The sequence below is a fragment of the Podarcis pityusensis genome (assembly GCF_964106645.2).
Source record: "Podarcis pityusensis genome assembly, chromosome: 7".
In the NCBI taxonomy this organism is placed as follows: Eukaryota; Metazoa; Chordata; class Lepidosauria; order Squamata; family Lacertidae; genus Podarcis; species Podarcis pityusensis.
In genome coordinates, this window is record NC_138031.1 from 1,468,332 (window position 1) to 1,491,453 (window position 23,122).

General features: G+C 49.3%; 2 protein-coding genes across 6 annotated transcripts in view; both read right to left on the bottom strand.

Moving 5' to 3' along the window:
* Positions 1-2,743, bottom strand: part of LOC308480911 (fucolectin-like) — a 7,678-nt gene extending 4,935 nt beyond the window's left edge. Inside the window, exons 1-2 of the mRNA XM_081012892.1 lie at positions 2,587-2,743; positions 396-481 (exon numbers count right to left, since the gene is read on the bottom strand). Coding sequence (XP_080869018.1) covers positions 396-480 — 85 coding nt within the window. The 5' untranslated portion in view covers position 481; positions 2,587-2,743. The remainder of the gene's footprint in view (positions 1-395; positions 482-2,586) is intronic.
* Positions 2,744-13,784: 11,041 nt separating this feature from the next.
* Positions 13,785-23,122, bottom strand: part of GPT (glutamic--pyruvic transaminase) — a 32,086-nt gene continuing 22,748 nt past the window's right edge. For all 5 annotated transcript variants that reach the window (XM_081012676.1, XM_081012673.1, XM_081012674.1 and 2 more), the window contains 8 exons: positions 22,791-22,924; positions 22,409-22,652; positions 21,521-21,600; positions 20,098-20,234; positions 19,722-19,896; positions 18,466-18,621; positions 17,672-17,784; positions 13,785-14,446 (listed from right to left, as the gene is read on the bottom strand). In XM_081012676.1, the coding sequence (XP_080868802.1) occupies positions 14,305-14,446; positions 17,672-17,784; positions 18,466-18,621; positions 19,722-19,896; positions 20,098-20,234; positions 21,521-21,600; positions 22,409-22,652; positions 22,791-22,924 (1,181 nt within the window). In that variant the 3' untranslated portion in view covers positions 13,785-14,304. The remainder of the gene's footprint in view (positions 14,447-17,671; positions 17,785-18,465; positions 18,622-19,721; positions 19,897-20,097; positions 20,235-21,520; positions 21,601-22,408; positions 22,653-22,790; positions 22,925-23,122) is intronic.

Here is a 23,122-nt window from a genome sequence, read left to right on the forward strand (position 1 = left end):
AATGGTGTCTCTGGGGCTGGTCAGGGGGTGCTGGTTACCAGAAGCAGAGGTGGCCTTAGAGTAAGCAAGCAAGCAAGCGGACAACGGAGCCCAGCCAGCCAGTCCGCCAGCCCTTGCTGTTGGGAATGGGCAAACAAGTCTCAGGGCCCTGTGGGGCAGTGTGAGGCATCCACAAAGCAATGCAGCTTTTGTGTTTTGCAATGGATTGTTGGGAAATTGGCAAACCTGCGTAATGGGTTGAGGTGACTCCCGGGTAATCGCCTTATCATAACCATGTGTCAAAATGTCAACATATAGCCTGTGCAAGAGGGTGAGGAAAGGAACTCCTCATTTTGTGGAGGCACCATCTAGGTTTTGATTTGGCCCAGAGACATCCCTGCTTCCCCAGTTCTTACCTGTAGGTATTGATTTGTAGCTCTGGGACTGTCCCGTCTCTACCAGGAGTGTCAGGGCCAGCAGCAGAGTCCAGAAGTTGACCATCCTGCAGTTGGGAGAGACGGCATATATCTTATCCAGAACACAGCAGCCAGACTGGTGACTGGGAGCGGCCACCGAGACCATATAACACCGGTCCTAAAAGACCTACATTGGCTCCCAGGACGTTTCTGGGCACAATTAAGCGTTGGTGCTAACCTTGAAAGCCCTAAATGGCCTTGGCCCAGTAGACCTGAAGGAGCGTCCAAGGGCCTTCTGGTGGTTACCTCATTGCGAGAAGTGAGGTTACAGGGAACCAGGCAGAGGGCCTTCTTGGTGGTGGCGCCCACCCTGTGGAACACCCTCCCACCAGATGTCAAGGAAATAAACAACTACCTGACTTTTAGAAGACATCTGAAGGCAGTTTACGGAAGCTTTTAATGTTTGATGTTTTATTGTGTTTTTAATATTCCGTTGGGAGCCACCCAGAGTGGCTGGGGAAACCCAGCCAGATGGGTGGGGTAGAAATAATAAAATTATTATTATGCACATGAGAGAGAGATGGCTTGCTGGAGCCATGGGGTCTGGCTCCCCCTGAACAGCATGGGGGACACAGGAGCACTGGAAGGTGTCTTACACAAGCTCAGGTACGATTGCTCCATCTAGCTCAGCATTGTCTACACAGACTCCAGGATTCCACAACATGGGCCTCTCCCAGCTGGGAATCGAACCCCAGACCGTCTGGTCAAAGCATTGTGTGCTCTGTCACTGAATCCTAGAACCACAGAATTGTAGGGTTGGAAGGGACCCTGAGGGTCGTCTAGCTATGGCTCTTCCCCCAAAGAGTAAAATATGAAATAAAACTTTATTATGAATCAGCAGCTTTTTGCTGGTTGAAAGATTGGCTGCTTCTTGAAAACACTGACATTTTGGACTTAGAAGGTTTTAACAATGTATTTGGATGGCATGCATATCTGTGGTATGATAAGGTCAAAGCACATAAAGCATTTAAAAACCACATTGTTAGGAAAGCGCTGTTTAATGTTTGGATAAGATATAAGGATTTATTAGAAAACAAAACTCCAAGATGGCTGTCACCAATGGAAGCGAAAGCCTTGAAAAAGCTCAATATGGAGGTCAAATGGCCGAAATATTGGGAAATTTTGGAACAAGATGGAGATAGATTGAAATTGCAGAGTTTTGAAAAACTAAAAAAACAAAGTGCAAGACTGGCTTCATTATTTTCAGATAATGGAGGCATTTAAATTGGACAAGAAAATTGGCTTCCAGGTGGAAAAATCAAAATTAGAAACTGAACTGTTAGAACCCAAAACTAAGAATTTGTCAAGAATGTATAACTTGCTGCTGAAATGGAACACTCAGGATGAAATGGTAAAATCGGCTATGATTAAATGGGCACAAAGACGTTGGACACAACATTATGTTCGCTGACTGGGAACAGTTATGGACCACAGGTATGAAATTTACGGCATGTAATGCCCTAAGAGAGAATATTATGAAAATGATATACAGGTGGTACATAACCCCAGTCAAGCTTGCAAAAATCTATCATTTGCCCGATAACAAATGTTGGAAATGTAAAGAAACCGAAGGTACATTTTTTCACCTTTGGTGGACATGCCCAAAGATTAAGGCTTTCTGGGAAATGATATATAATGAATTTAAAAAGGTATTTAAATATACCTTCCCCAAGAAACCAGAGGCCTTTCTCCTGGGCATAGTTGGCCAATTGGTGTTAAAAAAGGATAGAACTTTCTTTATGTATGCTACAACAGCAGCAAGAATACTGATCGCAAAGTATTGGAAGACACAAGGGCTTCCCACACTGGAGGAATGGCAGATGAAACTGATGGACTATATGGAACTGGCGGAAATGACTGGTAGAATCCGTGACCAGGGAGAAGAGTCGATGGAGGAAGATTGGAAGAAATTCAAAGACTATCTGCAGGAACATTGCAAAATTAAAGAATGTCAGCTTTTAGTCAGTTTCAATCTTTTTCATTAACTGCTATGGGAACTTAAGTTCTCCAAGAGTTTAAATGTGCTTCCAAGAAACTGAGGGAAGGCTCACTTTCAGACTAATATAAGGCGCTGGGCTCTCTTTTCTGGGATTCAGGTATTATGTGCAAGAAATTCCCCTCCTCGACTTACCTTGACCCTGTTTCTTGGGACCAGCAGAAGTCTTTGTGTCCTTCTTGAAGAGTTGGCAAGTTCGGCTTCTTTCTTCTGTGCTTCTAGCTGAATCCTGGACCTCCTCTTGAGCAGCTCTGCTTGTTTTGTACCCTTCCAAGCCAATCAGAAAGATGCTGAGGACTGAAACTGAGGTCCAGCATTTGCCCTCCCATCTATTGCTTTAATTCTGCTTTTGGGTGTTGACACTTTGGGTGAAGTTGCACAACTCCTCACCATTTGATGCATCAACTTCAGCTCTGTCTGGTATTCTGCCTCTTTCCTAAATTTGTGGTGGCTCAATTTAGGAAACATCGCACATTAAAAACTTCCCTGAACAGGGTTGGTCAAGTGCAGCTCACCCATGGTGACCTCTTGGAGACTCTTGACCCGAGGAAAAAAGAGCCAGAGGGGGAAAGGGGTTTGTGCTGGTCACCAGGCGAGGCTCTCCTTTGGGCTGGTGATTTTCAGGCACCCCACTTGTCCCTTTGCCCCAGGATGACAAGGAACCATTAAGGAGAAGAAGAGAGTTTGGACTTGATATCCCACCTTTCATTCCCCTTCAGGAGTCTCAAAGCGGCTAACATTCTCCTTTCCCTTCCTCCCTCACAACAAACCCTCTGTGAGGTGAGTGGGGCTGAGAGACTTCAGAGAAGTGTGACTGGCCCAAGGTCACCCAGCAGCTGCATGTGGAGGAGCGGAGACTCGAACCCGGTTCCCCAGATCACGAGTCCACCACTCTAACCACTACACCACCCTGGCTCCCTCTTTGGGTTCAATCCGCCAACCAGCTACACATCCACCCAACAGTTACCTCGTTCAACCCACATTTTACCAGCTTCCTCGCAAGAATATCATGGAGGACTTTGTCAAAAGAACTTACTGAAATCAAGATACGCTATGTCCACAGCATTCCCCTGATCTACCAAGCTTGTTACTCCATCAAAAGAAAGAAATTGAGTTCATCTGACATGACTTATCACTGAGAAACCTATGTTGGGTCTTAGTAATCACAGCATCCTTTTCTAAGTTCTCATAGACTGACTAATGAATTATCTGTTCTCGGACCTTTCCTGGTATCAATGTCAAGCTCACTGGTGGGTAGTGATTTATGTGTGGAAATAAACCAGATGGAGGTACCCATCTGTTCTATGGCACAGAGCAACTGCATTCCTGCATTGCAGTTGGACTAAATGACCCCTCAACTCTACAGTTCTTTGATTATGCTAATCATGGTTCTTAAGTAGTCAGCCAAAGCCATTGCCTGACAAGCAGACTGGTTTGCAAGCCTGTTCTTATACATTCCACCCACACAGATGCAGCTTCCAGACTGACCCTGCTAAACCTACATCATATACCTAAACTGACCAGGGCTACCAAGGCCCTGTTGTTTAGTCGTTTAGTCATGTCCGCCTCTTCGCGACCCCATGGACCAGAGTACGCCAGGCCCTCCTGTCTTCCACTGCCTCCCGCAGTTTGGTCAAACTCATGCTGGTAGCTTTGAGAACACTGTCCAACCACCTCATCCTCTGTCGTCCGCTTCTCCTTGTGCCCTCCATCTTTCCCAACATGAGGGTCTTTTCCAGGGAGTCTTCTCTTCTCATGAGGTGGCCAAAGTATTGCAGCCTCAGCTTCAGGATCTGTCCTTCCAGTGAGCACTCAGGGCTGATTTCCTTACCAAGGCCCTAGTCCACCTAAACATTAGGAAGAACTTCCTGACAGTAAGAGCTGTTCGACAGTGGAATTTGCTGCCAAGGAGTGTGGTGGAGTCTCCTTCTTTGGAGGTCTTTAAGCAGAGGCTTGACAACCATATGTCAGGAGTGCTCTGATGGTGTTTCCTGCTTGGCAGGGGGTTGGACTCGATGGCCCTTGTGGTCTCTTCCAACTCTATGATTCTATGATTCTATTCTATGATTCTAGTCCCTAGTGAATTCTGAGCAAAGGTTATCATGATTCCCAGTGGGCAAAACTGACACCTTGTGCTTTGGGGCTGGGGCAGGGGGAGACATTTCCATTCTTATTTAAAAAGTTCAACACTGAAGTCTTACACAAGGCTAGTGTTTGCCCAAGTAAGCCTTGCACACCACTGATAAACAGGTCTTGAGCAATACCTCTGCAATCATCAAAACCCCCAAACGATTCAGGACAAACGAAAGAAAGTTCAGGCAGAGTAGCATGTCGGGGGGGTGCCTTTGGCGGGGGCCACATTTGCAAACATCTAGTTTGCCCCTGCTGGTGCTAAAATCCTGCTTGTGGCTCCCCACAGGAAACTCTCCAGCCCCTTTGAGAACAGGATACTGGACTAGATGGGCCCGATCCGGCAAGCTATGATGTTGTTGTAAAATATGACCATTCCATAGAGAAAGATGACTCAAGTGTTCACCATCAGAAGAGCAGCTTCTGGGTCATTGGTTTGGGGAGAAATAGGAGTTCTCCCTGTGTGTGTGTTGGGGGAAAAGACACGATTTGGGTTTGTGTCTGACCCACAGACAAGCTCCCTTCTTGCAGCTCTTCCCAGCACCTGGCAGTTCAGGCTTGCAGCTCTGGGAATCCCCTTCCAGGAGTGCCTGGACCAGCCGCCAAGTCCAGGTGAGTCACCTCCTGCGAGGAGGAAGGGGGTCGTGCTGGAGCCATTGGGGTCTGCCTCCCTCTTAGCATCAGGAAGAGTAAGAAGATGGGAAAGGTGGACTCAGAGCCAGCCAGGAATGCTGAGAGGAGGCCTTCAGAAGAATCAAGAGCCCTGTTGGCCAGAGAGCTCCATGCGCTTCCTCAAATGGCCGTGGCGGGGGAACATGAGTGGCGCAAAAGCGTTCCTGTTCAGTACACACACACACACACACACACACACACACACACACATTTTTATTGGGGTTTTTTAAACATCATTTCCAACAACCATATAACTTAACTTCTTATCTTATACAATATTCTAGACTTCCGTCAACTCCTCTGATGATTTTTCATTCTTTATCACTTATTCTGCATTTCTTAATTTCTCTGTTACTCTTAATTATCATTAACTAATAACTCTCCTCGTAGTCTTTCTTGCAATATTCCAAATCGTCCTCCTTACAGAACTTATTGCAGTCCTACTAGCGTGATCTGTTCATTACAATTACATTTCAAATAGTTCACATATTTACTCCAGTCTTCTAAGAATCTCTGGTCTCGCAGGTTTCAAACCTTTCCTGTTAATTTATCTAATTCTGCATAGTCCATGTGTTCCTGTTCAGTCCTTGTCAGCATGGAAATGGAGTGAGCGGAAGAGAGAAAGAGAGTGGTGGAAAATTACGAAAAAAATGGCAACACTTGCATTAGCATGCTAATGTTACACCTTAAAAAATATGCGGTTTTCAAAAGTCAGCCTGCAAGAGGAAGTTTGGGCAAGTCAGTGTGGTGTGGCAGCTGTGTGATTAAATCTGTGGTTCGGTGACCATTGAAATGGGGAACCTGGAAACGAAGGCAAAAGGTTGAAAGGTGGGCAGGAGACTGCTCAGAGAGCATGGCGCTGGTTAGAAACTGCTGCTGCTGAGAAGATAAGAGGGGGGAGAATTAATAAACACGGAGCCAGTGTAACTGCAGATGTGTTCCACGTGGACTCTCCTCCTCTGGAGGCTTCTAAGCAGAGGTCGGATGGGCATCTGCCATAGATGCTTTACTTGAGATGACCCAACTCCCAAATTCTAGGATTCTATGTAGGGAAATGTATGAAAGATTTGAATTTTATGCGCTTGGGGTCTCTTGCCTGAACCGTGAGGTTGGCAGGACAGCATTCCTGATCTGAAGCTCCCTGCTTTGCTGAGCAACTGTCAGAGATGTCTAAAGGTGCAGCTGCTCTGGCCAAGGGAGCTGAGGACTCTGGGCCCAAGAGAAAATTGTGGGTCATCTTATACACGGATACAATCTCCCCCCCATTTTCTCAATTTGGAGTCCCCCAAAATACGTGGGGGCGTGTTATACATGAAAAAATATGGTAAACGCCAGGGCAGGAAGGTGAATTAAGGCAGTCTGCACTGCAAATCTAATTCACATTCATAGAATCATAGAATCCTAGAGTTGGAAGAGACCACAAGGGCCATCGAGTCCAACCCCCTGCCAAGCAGGAAACACCATCAGAGCACTCCTGACATATGGTTGTCAAGCCTCTGCTTAAAGACCTTCAAAGAAGGAGACTCCACCACACTCCTTGGCAGCAAATTCCACTGTCGAACAGCTCTTACTGTCAGGAAGTTCTTCCTAATGTTTAGGTGGAATCTTCTTTCTTGTAGTTTGGATCCATTGCTCTGTGCCCGCTTCTCTGGAGCAGCAGAAAACAACCTTTCTCCCTCCTCTATGTGACATCCTTTGATATATTTGAACATGGCTATCATATCACCCCTTAACCTCCTCTTCTCCAGGCTAAACATGCCCAGCTCCCTTAGCCGTTCCTCATAAGGCATCGTTTCCAGGCCTTTGACCATTTTGGTTGCCCTCCTCAGACTTGCTTCTTTACCCTGAGACCTTTTTACATGACTTCAGAAAAAAATACTTCACGGTAGCTGAAATAGACTCGGAATCGAGTGTGGATTTCATGCTCTTTATTCAGCTCATAGTGGTGAGGAGGAATGAAAGTCCCCCCAGTGGTATCTGCTTTATATACATTATTTACACAATGGGCCCCACGTGATTGGCTAATTCCAGGATTCTCCTGTAGGCCAATCAGGTTGCGAATTCACTTCCAACTGGAGCTGGATTGGGTGGCTCCTGCGAACCAATCAGGTTGCATTTTGGATCCTATTCAACTCAGTACATAACAGTAGCCAACTAGGTTTTACTCAGAGCTCTCATTTAAATTAATAGACATAACTTAGGGTGCACCACACTTTTGCTTGAGCCATATTTTGATTGCATTGTGTATCAATAAATATCCCCGGTCCGAGAGCTTTTCTTGGTTCAGCAGCTAGTAATTTTTCAAGGAAACTTGTGGAGTATTTATTATTTTATTTTATTCTTTAGAGCCTTAAAGCACAAGCCTTTACCACTGAGAAATAAGTCTCACTGAGTTCAATAGGGCTTACTCACTGGTATGCGCCTGATCATTATCACATTTTCTTCTTCTTCATCATCTACTACTACTACTACTACTATAATATGTGTGTGAGAGGGTACCAAACTGAGTTTTTGACCCGGGTGAAAGAAAGCCTGGTTTCACCCCTGCAGAAGAGGAAGGTCATCCTGGGGGTGTCCCAGGAGAGCCAGAAAAGGGGGAAGCTGCGGGCAGGGAAAGGGAAGTAGCAGGAGGGGACAGTGGCTCAGTATCAAACCACAATTATCAGTTGGTCAACATGTGTCAGGTCAGGCATAGTGTCAACGAGAAATGTGTACATAGTTATTCCCCATATATTCAGTCAACGTTTTCCAGTCTTCTTCAAACGCATGTTCTTCTTGTTCTCTTCTTCTATATGTTAAGTTGACAGAATAGACTTAACATACGGAACATGCATTTCCCAGACACAAGGACTGTTCACCTTGACCATGTCCGAAGGCTCCTGTTCGCACACGCAGACACACGCCATCCCAGGAAGAATGTCTGTGGACGCATTCGCTCACCAGCCGCTCTCCATTCATAAACACACACAAACACACCAGCTTCAAGCCATGAATCTCCACACAGCTTCTATCAACTGACATCCAAAGGAGACCTTCAAAAAGCTGACATCTGCAGCACCTTCTGGCACCCACCGAATCCATGAATTTGTCCAGTCTTCTTTTAAAGCCATCTAGTTCTCTAGCCTTTCTCACCCTGTCTTTCTATCCCTGCCCCTCCAGCTTTTCCTCTCAGCGATCCATGTCTGCTTGTGACATCACAGAAACTTTGACTTCACCGTAGCCATTACACGTTGACATCATCGTAGCCATTGGCAACAACTAGAGAAACACCTGCAACCCCCCCCCCCATTGGGAGGGGGCAAGAAAGAACACTAAACATGTATGCATTTAGAAACTTAGCATTGCATTTGTTTTACAGTGGTACCTCAGGTTAAGTACTTAATTCGATCTGGAGGTCCGTACTTAACCTGAAACTGTTCTTAACCTGAAGCACCACTTTAGCTAATGGGCCCTCCCGCTGCCGCTGTGCCGCCGGAGCACGATTTCTGTTCTCATCCTGAAGCAAAGTTCTTAACCCGAGGTAATATTTCTGGGTTAGCGGAGTCTGTAACCTGAAGCCTATGTAACCCGAGGTACCACTATATAGGAAACCGGTCAGACACAGTTTTGCTTTTTTGAAAAAGGCATTTATTTAGGAAAATAAACTTCCTTGCTTGAGTCCTGCTGTTCTCTTCATTACTTTCACGATCGGTCTTGGGGAAAACCTCACTGGCTTCCTGAAAGGCAAACACCATGGTGAGTGGGATGGCCTCCGTCCAGCAGCTTCAGCCAGACCCTCCACTGGCTGCTGCCTGGCAACTTCACCCCGGACGTCCTTGTCAACTTCTGCTGGTTTCTGCCCATGAATATCCACTGGTTCCATTCACCCTGCGCCCAGAGGATGGCATCTGCCACCCTCTGAGCACCTATTTCCCAGCCACAACACTACTTACCTGGACCACGTCCGAACGCTCCCATTCACACGCGCAGACACACTCCATTCGAAACCTCCCATTTGCACTCGTAGACACACTCCATTCGAAACCTCCCATTTGCACTCGTAGACACACGCCATCTGCCATCCCGTGAAGAATGTCTGTGGACGCATTCACACACCCAGCTTCAAGTCATGAATATCCACACGGCGTCTGTCAACTGACTTCCAAAGGTGACCTTCAGCCAGCTGACACCTGCAGCACCTTACGGCACTCGCTGGCTTCTGACTGCAAACTCCACCAGCCACCAACACCTGCCGGCTTCTGCCAGGTGTGTTACCAGACACCAGCCAGCTTCTGACTCTGGGAATCGGCTGCCTTCAAGCTGCGATCCCACCCAGCAAGCGAACTTGCCTTCTGCCTGTTCCTCAGCATCCCATTGCAGGATGAGTGCCTCCTTCCTCCTGCCATTTTGCCTCCCCGAGGAAGGAGACCCCCCAGAACTGAGTGCCACAGCTGCTGCCCACCGAGGTCTGTGCTGGGAAGAGGGAGAGGGCCACCTTTATAGCCAGGCAACTGACAGGTGCCTTTGTGACATCATAGACAGCCCCCAGCCAATGGGAGCAGCTGTGGACGCGTCACCATAACCACTTTGAGCATCACAACTGGGGCTGCACCTCAGCAGTGGCTTATTTCTTTGTCTGTTGGTTATTAAAAACACTGTTAGCCCCCCCCCCACGCTCAGGTGGGGGAGATGTTTGGTCCAGCTGCTCAGGGTGTCTTCACGCCCACCCCACTGGGAACCCGACACGTCCTCCTGGGACAAATCCTGCCACTCACACCACATCCTGGCTGGCACCGTGGGGCACAGGGCAGAGAAGGGGCCCCAAAGAGTGTGAGGAGCTCCCACCCGGCACTGCCCACCAGTGGGGACAGGAAAGAGGGAGGTAGTGCTCAGCAGAAGCCGTGACCCACAGGAACATGTATTTATGCCCTAGTGTGGACACAGCTGTCGTGGATGTCGGGTAAGTTATATATATATAACTTACCTGAGACTCGAGAGTGGATTTCATGTTCTTTATTCAGCTCATAGTAGTGAGGAGGAATGGAAGTTCCCCCAGAATGTCTGCTTTATATACATTATTTACACAATGGGCCCCACGTGATTGGCTAATTCCGGGATTCTCCTGTAGGCCAATCAGGTTGCGGATTCACTTCCATCTGGAGCTGGATTGGGTGGCTCCTGTGGACCAATCAGACTGCTGCATTCTGGATCCTATTGTTCTAGGACCAACAGACTGATGCATTTTGAATCCTTTCAACTCAGTACATAACAGTACCCTTTTCAATGCATGCTGAAAAATTTTAACTTTTTTTAAACAAACCAGCCCAGATATTTCAAACGCTTGTGTGTTTTCGTCTAGTTTTTAGTTTTACTGGTTTTATGCTTGAATATTTAAAAAAAAATGGGGGGCTTTGCAGTTTTACAATCTTTTTGTTTTCTTTTCTTTGTCAACTGCTTTGTGGGGGTTTTTTACAATTTAGTGGGGCATAAATGTTATGAAATAAATCAATAAATACTCTGTCTTAAAATATTGCAGTTGCTTTTACCCTGGCCTCATTTGGGGTGAGAGACCCTTCTCTTTTCTGCTTTTCTTTTTATAGGAAGTGATAAATGCTGAGTTCATGCAGCGCTCAGAGATGGTGGCCCAATTTCTTCTGAAAACGACTGAAATATCCACAGGTATTGGGAAATTGCTGGTTCTATCCCTCCTTTACGTTTCGGGGTATTCAAGGACACACACACATTCCACAGAATAACATAGCAGGTGTTCTGTCTGCAGATTCCTCTCTCCACAAAGCTCTCATACATAGATTTATTGAAGATAATCAAGGCAGATGTAGAAATATTGCTCACATTCCGATAGGCTGTTCTATGGCCCTGAATGAAGATGGCTAGAAGCTTTTCATGAAGTTCTCTGTGGAGCTCTGTAAGGAGCGATCCCGCTTGCTGTCCTGGCTTATGGGATTCCGAATTTTTTAATTTCTGTTTTCCTCTTCCAAAAACTAGGTGAATCTTATGGACTGGTGCGTCTTATAGAGCGAAAAATACGGTATATCAACTTTTCTCAACTGGCACGTTGAGTGAGCTCTGCCCTATTGCCATAGCTATAATAAATGCTGGGTCCCTAAATCTGGACGCTGGACTTGGAAATAGTTTCCTTGGTTCTGTAGTTTATTCAAAAAGTGGTTGTTCCGGCTTGATGGGAGAGGAAATGGAAAAAATAGACAAAGGTTATTTATGTATGCTATGACTGCTACTAGAACCTTGTTAGCCCAAAAATGGAAAGTACAGGAACTAGCAACAGTGGAGGAGTGGCAGACGAAGATGGTCAAATTAGCGGAATTAGCAAAACTGACCTACAGGATCCACAACCAGGAGGAAACAAAGTTCCGAAGAGAGTGGAGCAAATTTGTGGAGTATATAAGTAATAACTGTAGAAGTCTGAAGACTCTAGTAGGACTGAAATAAATCTTATGACGTGGTTGGGAAATTATTAAGAAACTGTGGAAAGGGAATTGGAGTAAGAGAACCTGCTGGAGGAGGGAGGGGAGTCAGTGCACGGCAGAGCGTTGAGAAAGAAAGTGGGTATATGATTATGGAGCATTATTGTATTTGGTTTGTTTATGTGAAATGAAAAATCAATAAAAAGCATTTAAAAAAACAAAACAAAAGGTTTCCTCACCTGGGAAATGAACAACGCGGCGTAGAGGTGAATTCTTACCGCACCTTAGGTTCCGTGACAGAAGAAAAATGGAATGTGTTAGGGAAAAACAGAATGTATTTCCGTCTTCTTCTGCTTCTTCTTCCCAGTATAAGCTGTGCCATCAATTTACGCCACTTATATATCCAATAAAGGGACGCGGGTGACGCTGTGAGTTAAACCACAGAGCCAAGGGCTTGCCGATCAGAAGGTCGGCGGTTTGAATCCCCGCGACGGGGTGAGCTCCCATTGCTCGGTCCCTGCTCCTGCCAACCTAGCAGTTCGAAAGCGCGTCAAAGAGCAAGTAGATCAATAGGTACTGCTCCGGCGGGAAGGTAAACGGCGTCTCCGTGCGCTGCTCTGGTTCGCCAGAAGCGGCTTAGTCCTGCTGGCCACATGACCCGGAAGCTGTACGCCGGCTCCCTCGGCCAGTAAAGTGAGATGAGCGCCGCAACCCCAGAATCGGCCACGACTGGACCTAATGGTCAGGGGTCCCTTTACCTTTTTATATATCCAATAAAGCGGAATGTGAGAAGATTCAGGATAGAAGGAAGGATTTATTCAGGCAGAGCAAACTGTGGAACTCCCTTCCACAAGAGGCAGGGAGGGCCACTAACTGAGACGACTTTAAAAGAAACTGACAAAATTCACAGAGGAGCAGGTTATGAATGGCTATTAAGCCAGATGTCTACACTCTTGAGTCCACCGTTGGAGAGAGCAATTGCTTCCAAATGCCATTGGCTGGAAGGCACAGAAGGGGAGACTCCCCCTTACAGGCTAGGATTCCTCCAGGCAACCTGCTTACTGAGTATTCACCCTTCCTTCTTTCTTTCTTTCTTTCTTTCTTTCTTTCTTTCTTTCTTTCTTTCTTTCTTTCTTTCTTTCTTTCTTTCTTTCTTTCTTTTTAATTGAATTTATATACTGCCCTATACCTAGAGGTCACAGGGTGTGCTTATGTGTACATTTCTCATCACTTTCCTAATCACAAAAGGCTTATTAAAAGTTGATTTGTTGCGCTTGGGCAACAGAGTGTTTTAACTTTGCAGACCTCAGTAAATGCCCAGCCCGCTCTTGAATCCCTTCTGCAGAAACCCCACTGACTGAGCCTTGGTTCCAATTTGTCTGCCCCAGGCTTGCAGGGAAGTTACCGTATTTTTCGCCCCATGGGACACACCGCCCCATAGGACGCACCTTGTTTTTTGGGGGGGGAAATAAAGGGGACAAAATTTATTTCCCCCCCAGGCGCGGGGGCTGGCACGGGGGAAGCCTGAGCTTCCCCCAACCCCAGCCCCCAGAACAGGCTGCCGCCCCAAGCCTTGCGCGCCCGGCGGGACCTCCTGCAGGGCACGTGAGGCTTGCCCACATCTGTCCAATGCACGGGGCGTGCTACGCAGCGCGCCCTGTGCTTCGGGCTGCAGGCTGCTGCCCACAAGCCTTGCGCGCCCGGCGGGACCTCCCGCCGGGCACGCAAGGCTTGCGGATAGCTTCCTGAAGCCTGGAGAGCGAGAGGGGTCGGTGCGCACCGACGCCTCTCGCTCTCCAGGCTTCAGCGAAAGCCTGCATTCGCTCCATAGGACGCACACACATTTCCCCTTCATTTTTGGAGGGGGAAAAGTGCGTCCTATAAGGCGAAAAATATGGTAAATGATGTTGCACCAAGCAAGGGTTCTCCCATGCTCCACAGCATTTCCCCACCACTTCCCTTCCTGCAAAAAGACAAGCTTTTCTTGGGAGGGCAGAAGCACCAAATCCGCTCCAGTTTTACAACCAGGATTTGCTGGCACAGGACTGAATCCCACCCTAAAATGGCAGCAGTCTGGAAAGCCCCCCAGTGACAGTCCGGAGGCGGCTCTGGTTTATCATGGGGGCTTTAATAGACCCTCAGCTATCCACCCCCCTCCGTTCACAGAGGGAATTGTCTCAGGTCTACATCAGGGCTCAAAATCCGGGCAGAAGGTGACTTTGGGGGCCTTGACACCTGCCCCACTGCTCATTCTGCTCACCCCAGAGACACCCCACTGCCGCCCCTTCTCTGCCACCCACCCTCTTGTCCATCTGGAGGGCAGAGAAGCCAGACTGGGAAGCTGCGAAGGCTCTTCTCTCTGAGGAGGCATGGCAGAGATGACATCGTGAGCCAAGGGAAAGGGGGTACCAAGTCCCTGGGAGCCGAGACCGGGTTGTGCCCATTCCCCCTCCCAGTACACTGAGGCCTTGTCTATGGGAACGTGCTATTAAGAGGGGCTCTGAAGTGCGTCAGAGGCTGCTCTCCGGAGAGCAGAGTTGATCCCAGTTCCAGACCGTGCCTTCTGGGTCGGGAGTCCCACTGGCAGTGGCATGAAGGCAGGGAGGAGATTCGGGCAAGAGCCCCCACCCTATTGCCCCTGCTTCTCTGCTGTCTTCTGGCTGCTGCCCAGCAGCTGGAGCTGAGAATATTCCTGGGTGAATTTGGCGTGGAACTGGCTCATCTTCTGCAAGACAACCTTCAGCTTCTCCAGGGGCGGCAGGATGGTCATTCTGGGGCAGGGCGAGAAAGGAGAGGTTCAGAGAAGAAGAAGAGGAGTTTGGATTTGATATCCCGCTTTATCGCTACCCGAAGGAGTCTCCAAGCGGCTCACAATCTCCTTTCCCTTCCACCCCCACAACAGACACCTTGTGAGGTAGGTCAGGCTGAGAGACTTCAGAGAAGTATGACTGGCCCAAGGTCACCCAGCAGCTGCATGAGGGCCCAGACGGGGGGGGGGGGGGGCATATGGGCCACTTGGCCCAGGCCTCCGATTCCAAAGGGGACCTCGGTCAGCATATTTATCTATATTTTCCATTTTGTCTTTATATGCAGATACGGTTCAAGCCTTGAAATAAAATTATTTGTCAGCATAACTTTTGTGAAAATTATTTATGTATGAAATCTACTCGGAGTCGAGAGTGGATTTCATACTCTGTATTCAGCTCATAGTGGTGAGGAATGGAAGTTCCCCCGAAATGTCTGCTTTATATACATTATTTACACAATGGGCCCCACGTGATTGGCTTATTCCCGGATTCTCCTGTAGGCCAATCCGGTTGCGGATTCACTTCCACCTGGAGCTGGATTGGGTGGCTCCTGTGGACCAATCAGACTGCTGCATTCTGGATCCTATTGTTCTAGGACCAATCAGACTGCTGCATTCTGGATCCTATCGGTCTAGGACCAATCAGACTGCTGCATTCTGGATCCTATCGTTCTAGGACCAATCAGACTGCTGCATTCTGGATCCTATCGTTCTAGGACCAATCAGATTGCTGCATTTTGGATCCTATTCAACTGAGTACATAACAATACTTACTTATTTATAGGACTTCAGTTATCCCCAGGGTAACAAAAGGGGGGGCATTATCTACCTGGCCTGGGCCTCTGCAAGGCCCTGGCTGCATGTGAAAGAGCAGGGAAGCGAACCCGGTTCACCAGAATATGTGTCCACTGCTCTTAACCACTATACCACACTGGCTCAAAGGAGTGTAGAGCTGGAAGAGACCCAAGGAGCACCTTATCCGCCCATCGCCTGACAGAGGCAACACTCTCTTTCTCGCGTGCAAGTAAGACTGGGACCCTGTCAGCAGGACCTGAGCACTGGAGCCTTCCAGCAACGAGGACTCAGAAGCCTGGCTGCCTCTGACTGTGGAGGCAGAACATTGCCATCAGAGCTCACAGCCACCAGTAGCCCTCTCCTCCTCCTCCATGAATGTGTCCAATCGTCCTTTAAAGGAAGCGACCAGGTGCGCAGCCTGGGAGTCATTTTGGACTCACAGCTGTCCATGGAGGCACAGGTCAATTCTGTGTCCAGGGCAGCTGTCTACCAGCTCCACCTGGTACGCAGGCTGAGACCCCACCTGCCCGCAAACTGTCTGGCAAGAGTGGTGCATGCTCTAGTTATCTCCCGCTTGGACTACTGCAATGCGCTCTGTGTGGGGCTACCTTTGAAGGTGACCCAGAAACTACAACTAATCCAGAATGTGGCACCCAGACTGGTGACTGGGAGCGGCCACCAAGACCACATAACACCGGTCTTGAAAGACCTACTTTGGCTCCCAGTACGTTTCTGAGCACAATTCAAAGGGTTGGTGCTGACTTTGAAAGCCCTAAACAGCCTTGGTCCAGTATACCTGAAGGACCACCTCCACCCCCATTGTTCAGCCCAGACACTGAGATCCAGCTCCAAGGGCCACTCTGGGCGGCTTCCAACAAGGATTAATAATACATCAAAATGTCACACATTAAAAACTCCCCAGATGTCTTCTCATAGAATCCTAGAATCCTAGAATCCTAGAGTTGGAAGAGACCACAAGGGCCATCAAGTCCAACCCCCTGCCAAGCAGGAAACACCATCAGAGCACTCCTGACATATGGTTGTCAAGCCTCTGCTTAAAGACCTCCAAAGAAGGAGACTCCACCACACTCCTTGGCAGCAAATTCCACTGTCGAACAGCCCTTACTGTCAGGAAGTTCTTCCTAATCTTTAGGTGGAATCTTCTTTCTTGTAGTTTGGATCCATTGCTCCGTGTCCGCTTCTCTGGAGCAGCAGAAAACAACCTTTCTCCCTCCTCTATGTGACATCCTTTTATATATTTGAACATGGCTATCATATCACCCCTTAACCTCCTCTTCTCCAGGCTAAACATGCCCAGCTCCCTTAGCCATTCCTCATAAGGCATCGTTTCCAGGCCTTTGACCATTTTGGTTGCCCACCTCTGGACACGTTCCAGTTTGTCAGTGTCCTTCTTGAACTGTAGGGCCCAGAACTGGACACAGTACTCCAGGTGAGGTCTGACCAGAGCAGAATACAGTGGCACTATTACTTCCCTTGATCTAGATGCTATACTCCTACTGATGCAGCCCAGAATTGCATTGGCTTTTTTAGCTGCCGCTTCACACTGTTGGCTCATGTCAAGTTTGTGGTCAACCAAGACTCCTAGATCCTTTTCACATGTACTGCTCTCAAGCCAGGTGTCAACCATCTTGTATTTGAGCCTCTCATTTTTTTTGCCCAAGTGCAATACTTTACATTTCTCCCTGTCCCAGGCTACAGAGAAGTTAGGCTGGCCTCAACTAGAGCCAGGGCTTTTTCGGCTGTGGCTCCGATCTGGTGGAACACTCTGTCACAAGAGACCAGGGCCCTGCGGGACTTGACATCTTTCCGCAGGGCCTGCAAGACAGAGCTGTTCCACCAGGTCTTTGGCCAGGGCACAGCCTGACTCCCTCCCTCGGCAATCTTCGCGGAGCTCTGGCCCTATAGTTGCCAGTGGCTTGAATTAATTAATTTTATAACGAATGATTTTAGACTGTAGTTTATGCTGTACTTTTGTACTGTTTTATTGTTGTTAGCCGCCCTGAGCCTGGCTTCGGCTGGGGAGGGTGGGATATAAATAAAATTTATTATTATTATTATTATTACTGTAAAGTATTGCTTTACAGAGCATGCACCACTCTGGCCAGACTCCCTATAAAGTATTGTCTTCTAAAAGTCAGAAAGTTGTTTTTCTCTTTGACAACCGGTGGGAGGCCGTTCCACAGGGAGGGCGCCACTACCGAGAAGGCCCTCTGCCTGATTCCCTGTAACTTGGCTTCTTGCAGTGGGGGAAACGTCAGAAGGCCCTCAGCGCTGGACCTCAGTGTCCGGGCAGAATGATGGGGGTGAGAGCCTGAGACCCCACCTGGAGTCCCAGGAATGGAGAGAGACCACAGGGAACCAAGAGGGTCTTTACCTGAAGTGAAAGGTCCCTTCCTTCTGGCCAAAGCCACTCCCTGGCACAACACAGATGCCCGTCTCCTCCAGAAGCTTCAGGCAGAAGAACATGTCTGGCGCCTGGCCCAGGGCCTGGGAGAAGGGAAGGGGGAGACAAGAGCTAGTGACATAGAGATGCTTTGGGGTGGGGGGCTGGGAGATGGGAGCCAGCCCATGTTCTGGAGAGATGGGAGTGGGATGCTACCAGCTTGGAAGCTGAGGGAGCTCAGTGCTCTGGAGATGGGCAGCCAAGTTCTGGAAGGGGAGTCCCAGGCAGGACAAAGAATCAAAGACACACAACTTCCAAAAAGGTACCTGGTCAACCCAAGCCCATGGTGAGGCTCATGGAACAACAAGAAGAAATGTCTCCAGGCCTGTCCTGTGGAAATCTCTGCCCCTAGAGATTCAGCAGACATCTTCTATTCTGCCAGGCTTGGGCTGGCAATTGAGAAGCCACCCTGCCACAACTCTTAAATGATGCATGGTTTAACTTCTTTGCAGTTTTATCGCATGGATTTATGTTTTTATTGCTGCCAACCGCTTTGATACACCTTTTAAAGTGATGCGGCGATATGCAAATATTTGCATGAATAGATAAATGCGACGAAAGCAATGAAACGTTTTGTGGCAAAGAGATCCTTCCATCTGGAGAGACCGGGGCTCAAACTTGCAGCCTTCTTCTGCACACATAGCATCTGTCCTGCCCCTGAGTCCTGGCCCCTCCCTGGAAAGAGGGTACTGGAGTTGCAGCCCCAGGTGGAGGTGTGGCCTTACCTGTGCCTCTTGCACAGCCTGGGGTGGGAGATGAACTCGGGGAAAGGCATACATGGCCCCCTGCACGGGGTTGCAGCGGATCCCGGGCGCTCGGTTGAAGGTCTCTTCCGTGAGCTGCGCCTTCTGGGCCAGAGAGCTCAGCACGGCCTGCTTTTCCTGCATCGTGAGGAGGAAGAGAGACCCTCCAGGTCAGAGGGTGGAGGAAAGGAACCAGGAAGGGGCCATGAATGGCCACAATTCATCTCTCACCCCTACAGGCCCAAATAGGGACACAGGTGGCACTGTGGTCTAAACCAGGGACGGAGGAACTCTCTTTGGTACCTGGGGTGGGACACACCACCCAGTGGCGCACATGCGACGTCTATACGGAGTGCGCATGCGTGGCAGCCTGTACAGTCACCATGTGAGAGGCAGCCTATACAAACTCCCGTATGGACGCCGCACGAGCAGCGCCGATACTGACTGCACACACCCTCGGATGCTCCACAGCTGTGGGGAGGCAGGGGCCACCTTGTCACACACACACCTCCAGAGTGGCACCTGGGGCGACCTGCCCCCTCCACCCCCCACTACGTACACCCCTAGTCTAAACCACTTTCTTGGGCTCCATGATCACTGTAGATGGTGACAGCAGCCACGGAATTAAAAGACGCCTGCTTCTTGGGAGAAAAGCAATGACAAACGTAAACAGCATCTTAAAAAGCAGAGACATCACCTTGCCAACAAAGGTGCGTATAAGTTAAAGCTCTGGTTTTCCCAGTAGTGATGTATGGAAGTGAGAGCTGGACCATCAAGAAGGCTGATCGCTAAAGAATGGATGCTTTTGAATTCTGGTGCTGGAGGAGACTCTTGAGAGTCCCATGGACTGCAAGAAGATCAGACCTCTCCATTCTCAAGGAAATCAGCCCTGAATGCTCACTGGAAGGACAGATCCTGAAGCTGAGGCTCCAAGACTTTGGCCACCTCATGAGAAGAGAAGACTCCCTGGAAAAGACCCTGATGTTGGGGAAGATGGAGGGTGCAAGGAGAAGGGGACGACAGAGGACGAGATGGTGGGACAGTGTTCTCGAAGCTACCAGCATGAGTTTGACCAAAGTGCGGGAGGCAGTGGAAGACAGGAGTGCCTGGCGTGCTCTGGTCCAGGGGGTCACGAAGAGGCGGACACGACTAAACGACTAAACAACAATTTGCTATTGGCTGTGATTCCAAAATTCCTCAGTTCCCCTCAATGCACCGCCAGCCCCCGTTTTACTCACCTGGCAGAACTGTTGGTAGGAAGGGTCTCCAGGCTGAGGCTGATTCACAACGACATCCAAGAGGACCTGCCCAGTCACTGGTGGGCAGAGGCGCACAGAGATGAGCTTGCTCAGCTGTTGCTGGACTAAGGGGTCCATGTTAATCACCTCCATGTAACCACCTCGGAAGCCGCACCTGACGACATAAGGAAGTGGGCAAAACTGTGCAGTAGGATTGGTCCGAACGTAAATATTAAAATATCCACCCGACTCTTCCTGGCTCCATATCAGGCAGGAGATTTTAAGCCGGGGAAGAAGCCAGACTCTCCCCTCTTTCCATTTCACAGGAGGCAGAAGAGGCTACCCCCCAGGCAGTGCAGCAGAAGAGGCTACTCACTCGCCCATGAAGCCCTTGGAGATGGAGTGGAAGGAGGCCAGCTCCACGCTGCCCGAGTACTTGGGCCCCATCTCAAAGAGCACCTTCTTGAAGGAGTGGAACTGGGATCCCTCGGCGTAAACGTTGTCCTGGTAGACCTTGGGGGTGGAAGGGGCACAGGGTTGGTGCACAAACATCAATGATAATAATGGGCGGCTTCCAACAGAACACTAAAATACAATAACCTATTAAACATTAAAAGCTTCCCTAAACATGGCTGTTTAGCTTCCGTTCCACAGGGCGGGCACCATGACCGAGTAGGCCCTCTGCCTGGTTCCCTGTAACTTGGCTTCTCGCAGCGAGGGAACCGCCAGAAGGCCCTCAGTGCTGGACCTCATTGTCTGGGCTGAACGATGGGGGTGGAGACGCTCCTTCAGATCTACTGGACCGAGGCCATTTAGGGCTTTAAAGGTCAGCACCAACACTTTGAATTGCGCTCAGAAATGTACTGGGAGCCAGTGTGGGTCTTTCAAGACCGGTGTTATATGGTCTCGGCGGCCGCTCCCAGTCACCAGTCTAGCTGCTGCGTTCTGGATTAGTTGTAGTTTCTGGGTCACCTTCAAAGGTAGCCCCACATAGAGCTCATTGCAGTAGTCCAAGCGGGAGATAACCAGAGCACGCACCACTCTAGCGAGACAGACTGCGGGCAGATAGGGTCTCATCCTGAGTACCAGATGGAGCCGCCCTGGACACAGAATTGACCTGAGCCTCCAAAATGACTCCCAGGCTGCGCACCTGGTCCTTCAGGGGCACAGTCACCCCATTCAGGACCAGGGAGTCCCCCACACCCACCCACCCCCCTGTTTTGCTCATTGCTGGAATATTGTTAATGTCATTTGCTACCATTTATGGGGCTGGTGGCTTGCTCTTGTTTTCCCGTAAGTTGTATGTTATATGAAATAGCAATGTGTTATATGATTCCTCCCAATTCTGTTCCCCCCTGTTATCATGTTTACGAATATATTTTGGGGACCTTTGGGGGACGAGCAACTACTAAGTTAAATAAGTAAGTGAGTGAGTAAGTAAATGAGGCCAAGGGGCCAAGAGGAAAAAGGCGGGGGGGGGGGAGTCTCTAAGGCACTGGCACAGTTTCCAGGACATCTTGGAGCAAGGAGGCTTGATGAACCAGAGTCCGGATGTTCTGCCTTGGCCTCTCTCATTCCCAGCCCATTTCCCAGAAGAGAGACCAACTGGCCTTGGCCAAATGGGTCAATGGAGCAAGAGGGATGCACAAGAACATAAGAAGGGCCTGGGTGCTGGATCAGGCCCACCTAGTCTACCATCCTGTCCTCCCAGTGCCTCTGTTGCGAAACCCGCAAGTGGGACCAGCAACTGGTGTGCAGAAGGATCACTGCCTTTGATTGTGAGGGTCCCAAAGTCTCACCTCATCAGCCAGGAGGAAGAGCTGCTCCTCCCAGGCAAAGCGGATGACATCTTCGATGTGCTGGCGACTCTGGACCTGCCCTGAGGCGAGAGAAGAGGAGACAAAGAGAAGTTTGCAGGGGGAGATGCTCTGCTCTCCACTGGGCGCCATACTGTGATAGGAATTTTGAGGTCTTAGATACATGTTAAATGTTCCTAAGTGTACCAACCAAGCACGTACATAGATCAGCACAGGAAGGCCAACCTGGAACCATTTTGATTCCCAAATGTTTTCTCTGCAAGGTCAAAGGAAAATGGAAAAGCCTCCCCATTGTCTTTTCCTTCACAAATCCTGTCTTAAGCGTATGTCTGTGTATGAACAGGGTGAGCCTGTGACCTGGCTCAGGAACTAAGTATTTATCATTACAAAAGACTGGCCAGGCTCCCCAGGCAATCCAAGTGACCATTAAACAGGTAACCTGTCAGACGAGATAAACAACAATGCACTCAGATTTCTGCTGTAGACCGCCTTTTCTGTGATATAGGTATGATGTATCTGGGGGGTGGTCTTAGGTTACACCCCCTTTTGTGATGTGTGTATGATGTATGGAGGGGTGGTCTGGAGCTCCAGGGCAGGAAATCTAAAATGTCTATATAAAGCCTTGAGCGCCATTGTTCTGGGTTCCTCCTCCCTCCTGCATGTGGTGAGTGAGGACCCTGTTGCAACAGATCAATAAAGATCAGGCTTACTAGCAATATTCTCTGGTTGGCCTCTGTTATCTTCTCCTACCACTAGGGAACCTATGTAAGGACTCTATATGGGCTCTTGGATACCCCATAAGCAGAAAAAGGGCAGATACCGCCCAAGGCTGCCCCTGCAGCTGGGGTACCCTGAGCTTCGGGGACCTACCGGTGGGGTTGCCCGGGTTGATGATGCAGAGGGCACGGGGCTGGCAGTGCTGGCGAGCGTCTTTCAGGGCCCTCCGCAGCTCCCCGATGTCCAGGGCCCAGCATTTGTCCTCGTCCAGGTAGTAGTTGATCTGTACGGCGTTGAGTTCGGCCAAAGCGGCGGAGTAAAGCGGGTATTGGGGAATGGGGATCATCACCCCCGTACGGGAGCGCCCCTCCCCTGAGACCAGCAGCTTCAGGATCGTCTAAGGGGCAGACCAAGAGGGAGTCTCAGAGGTGGTGGTGGGGTTAATGGAGCAGCCCCAATCCTGCAACCAAACCTCGCCACCCCACTTCATGCCCTCGCCCACTCTCTAGCCCCAAGCAAACTGCGCCCCCCATACCACAATTGCATCGCTGGCGCCTGTAGACAGGAAGATGTTTTCCGCCCTGGAGGGGATTCCGCCGTCCCGACGCTCAATGAAGTGAGCCACATCCTGGCGGATGAGCTCAATGCCAGGGCTGACACTGTAGGCACCTGAAGGTGGGAGAGAGAGGAGGAGAGAAGGAACTTGTTATGTACTGAGTTGAATAGGATCCAGAATGCAGCAGTCTGATTGGTCCACAGGAGCCACCCACTCCAGCTCCAGGTGGAAATGAATCCGCAACCTGATTGGCCTACTGGTGAATCCCGGAATTAGCCAATCACGTGGGGCCCATTGTGTAAATAATGTAT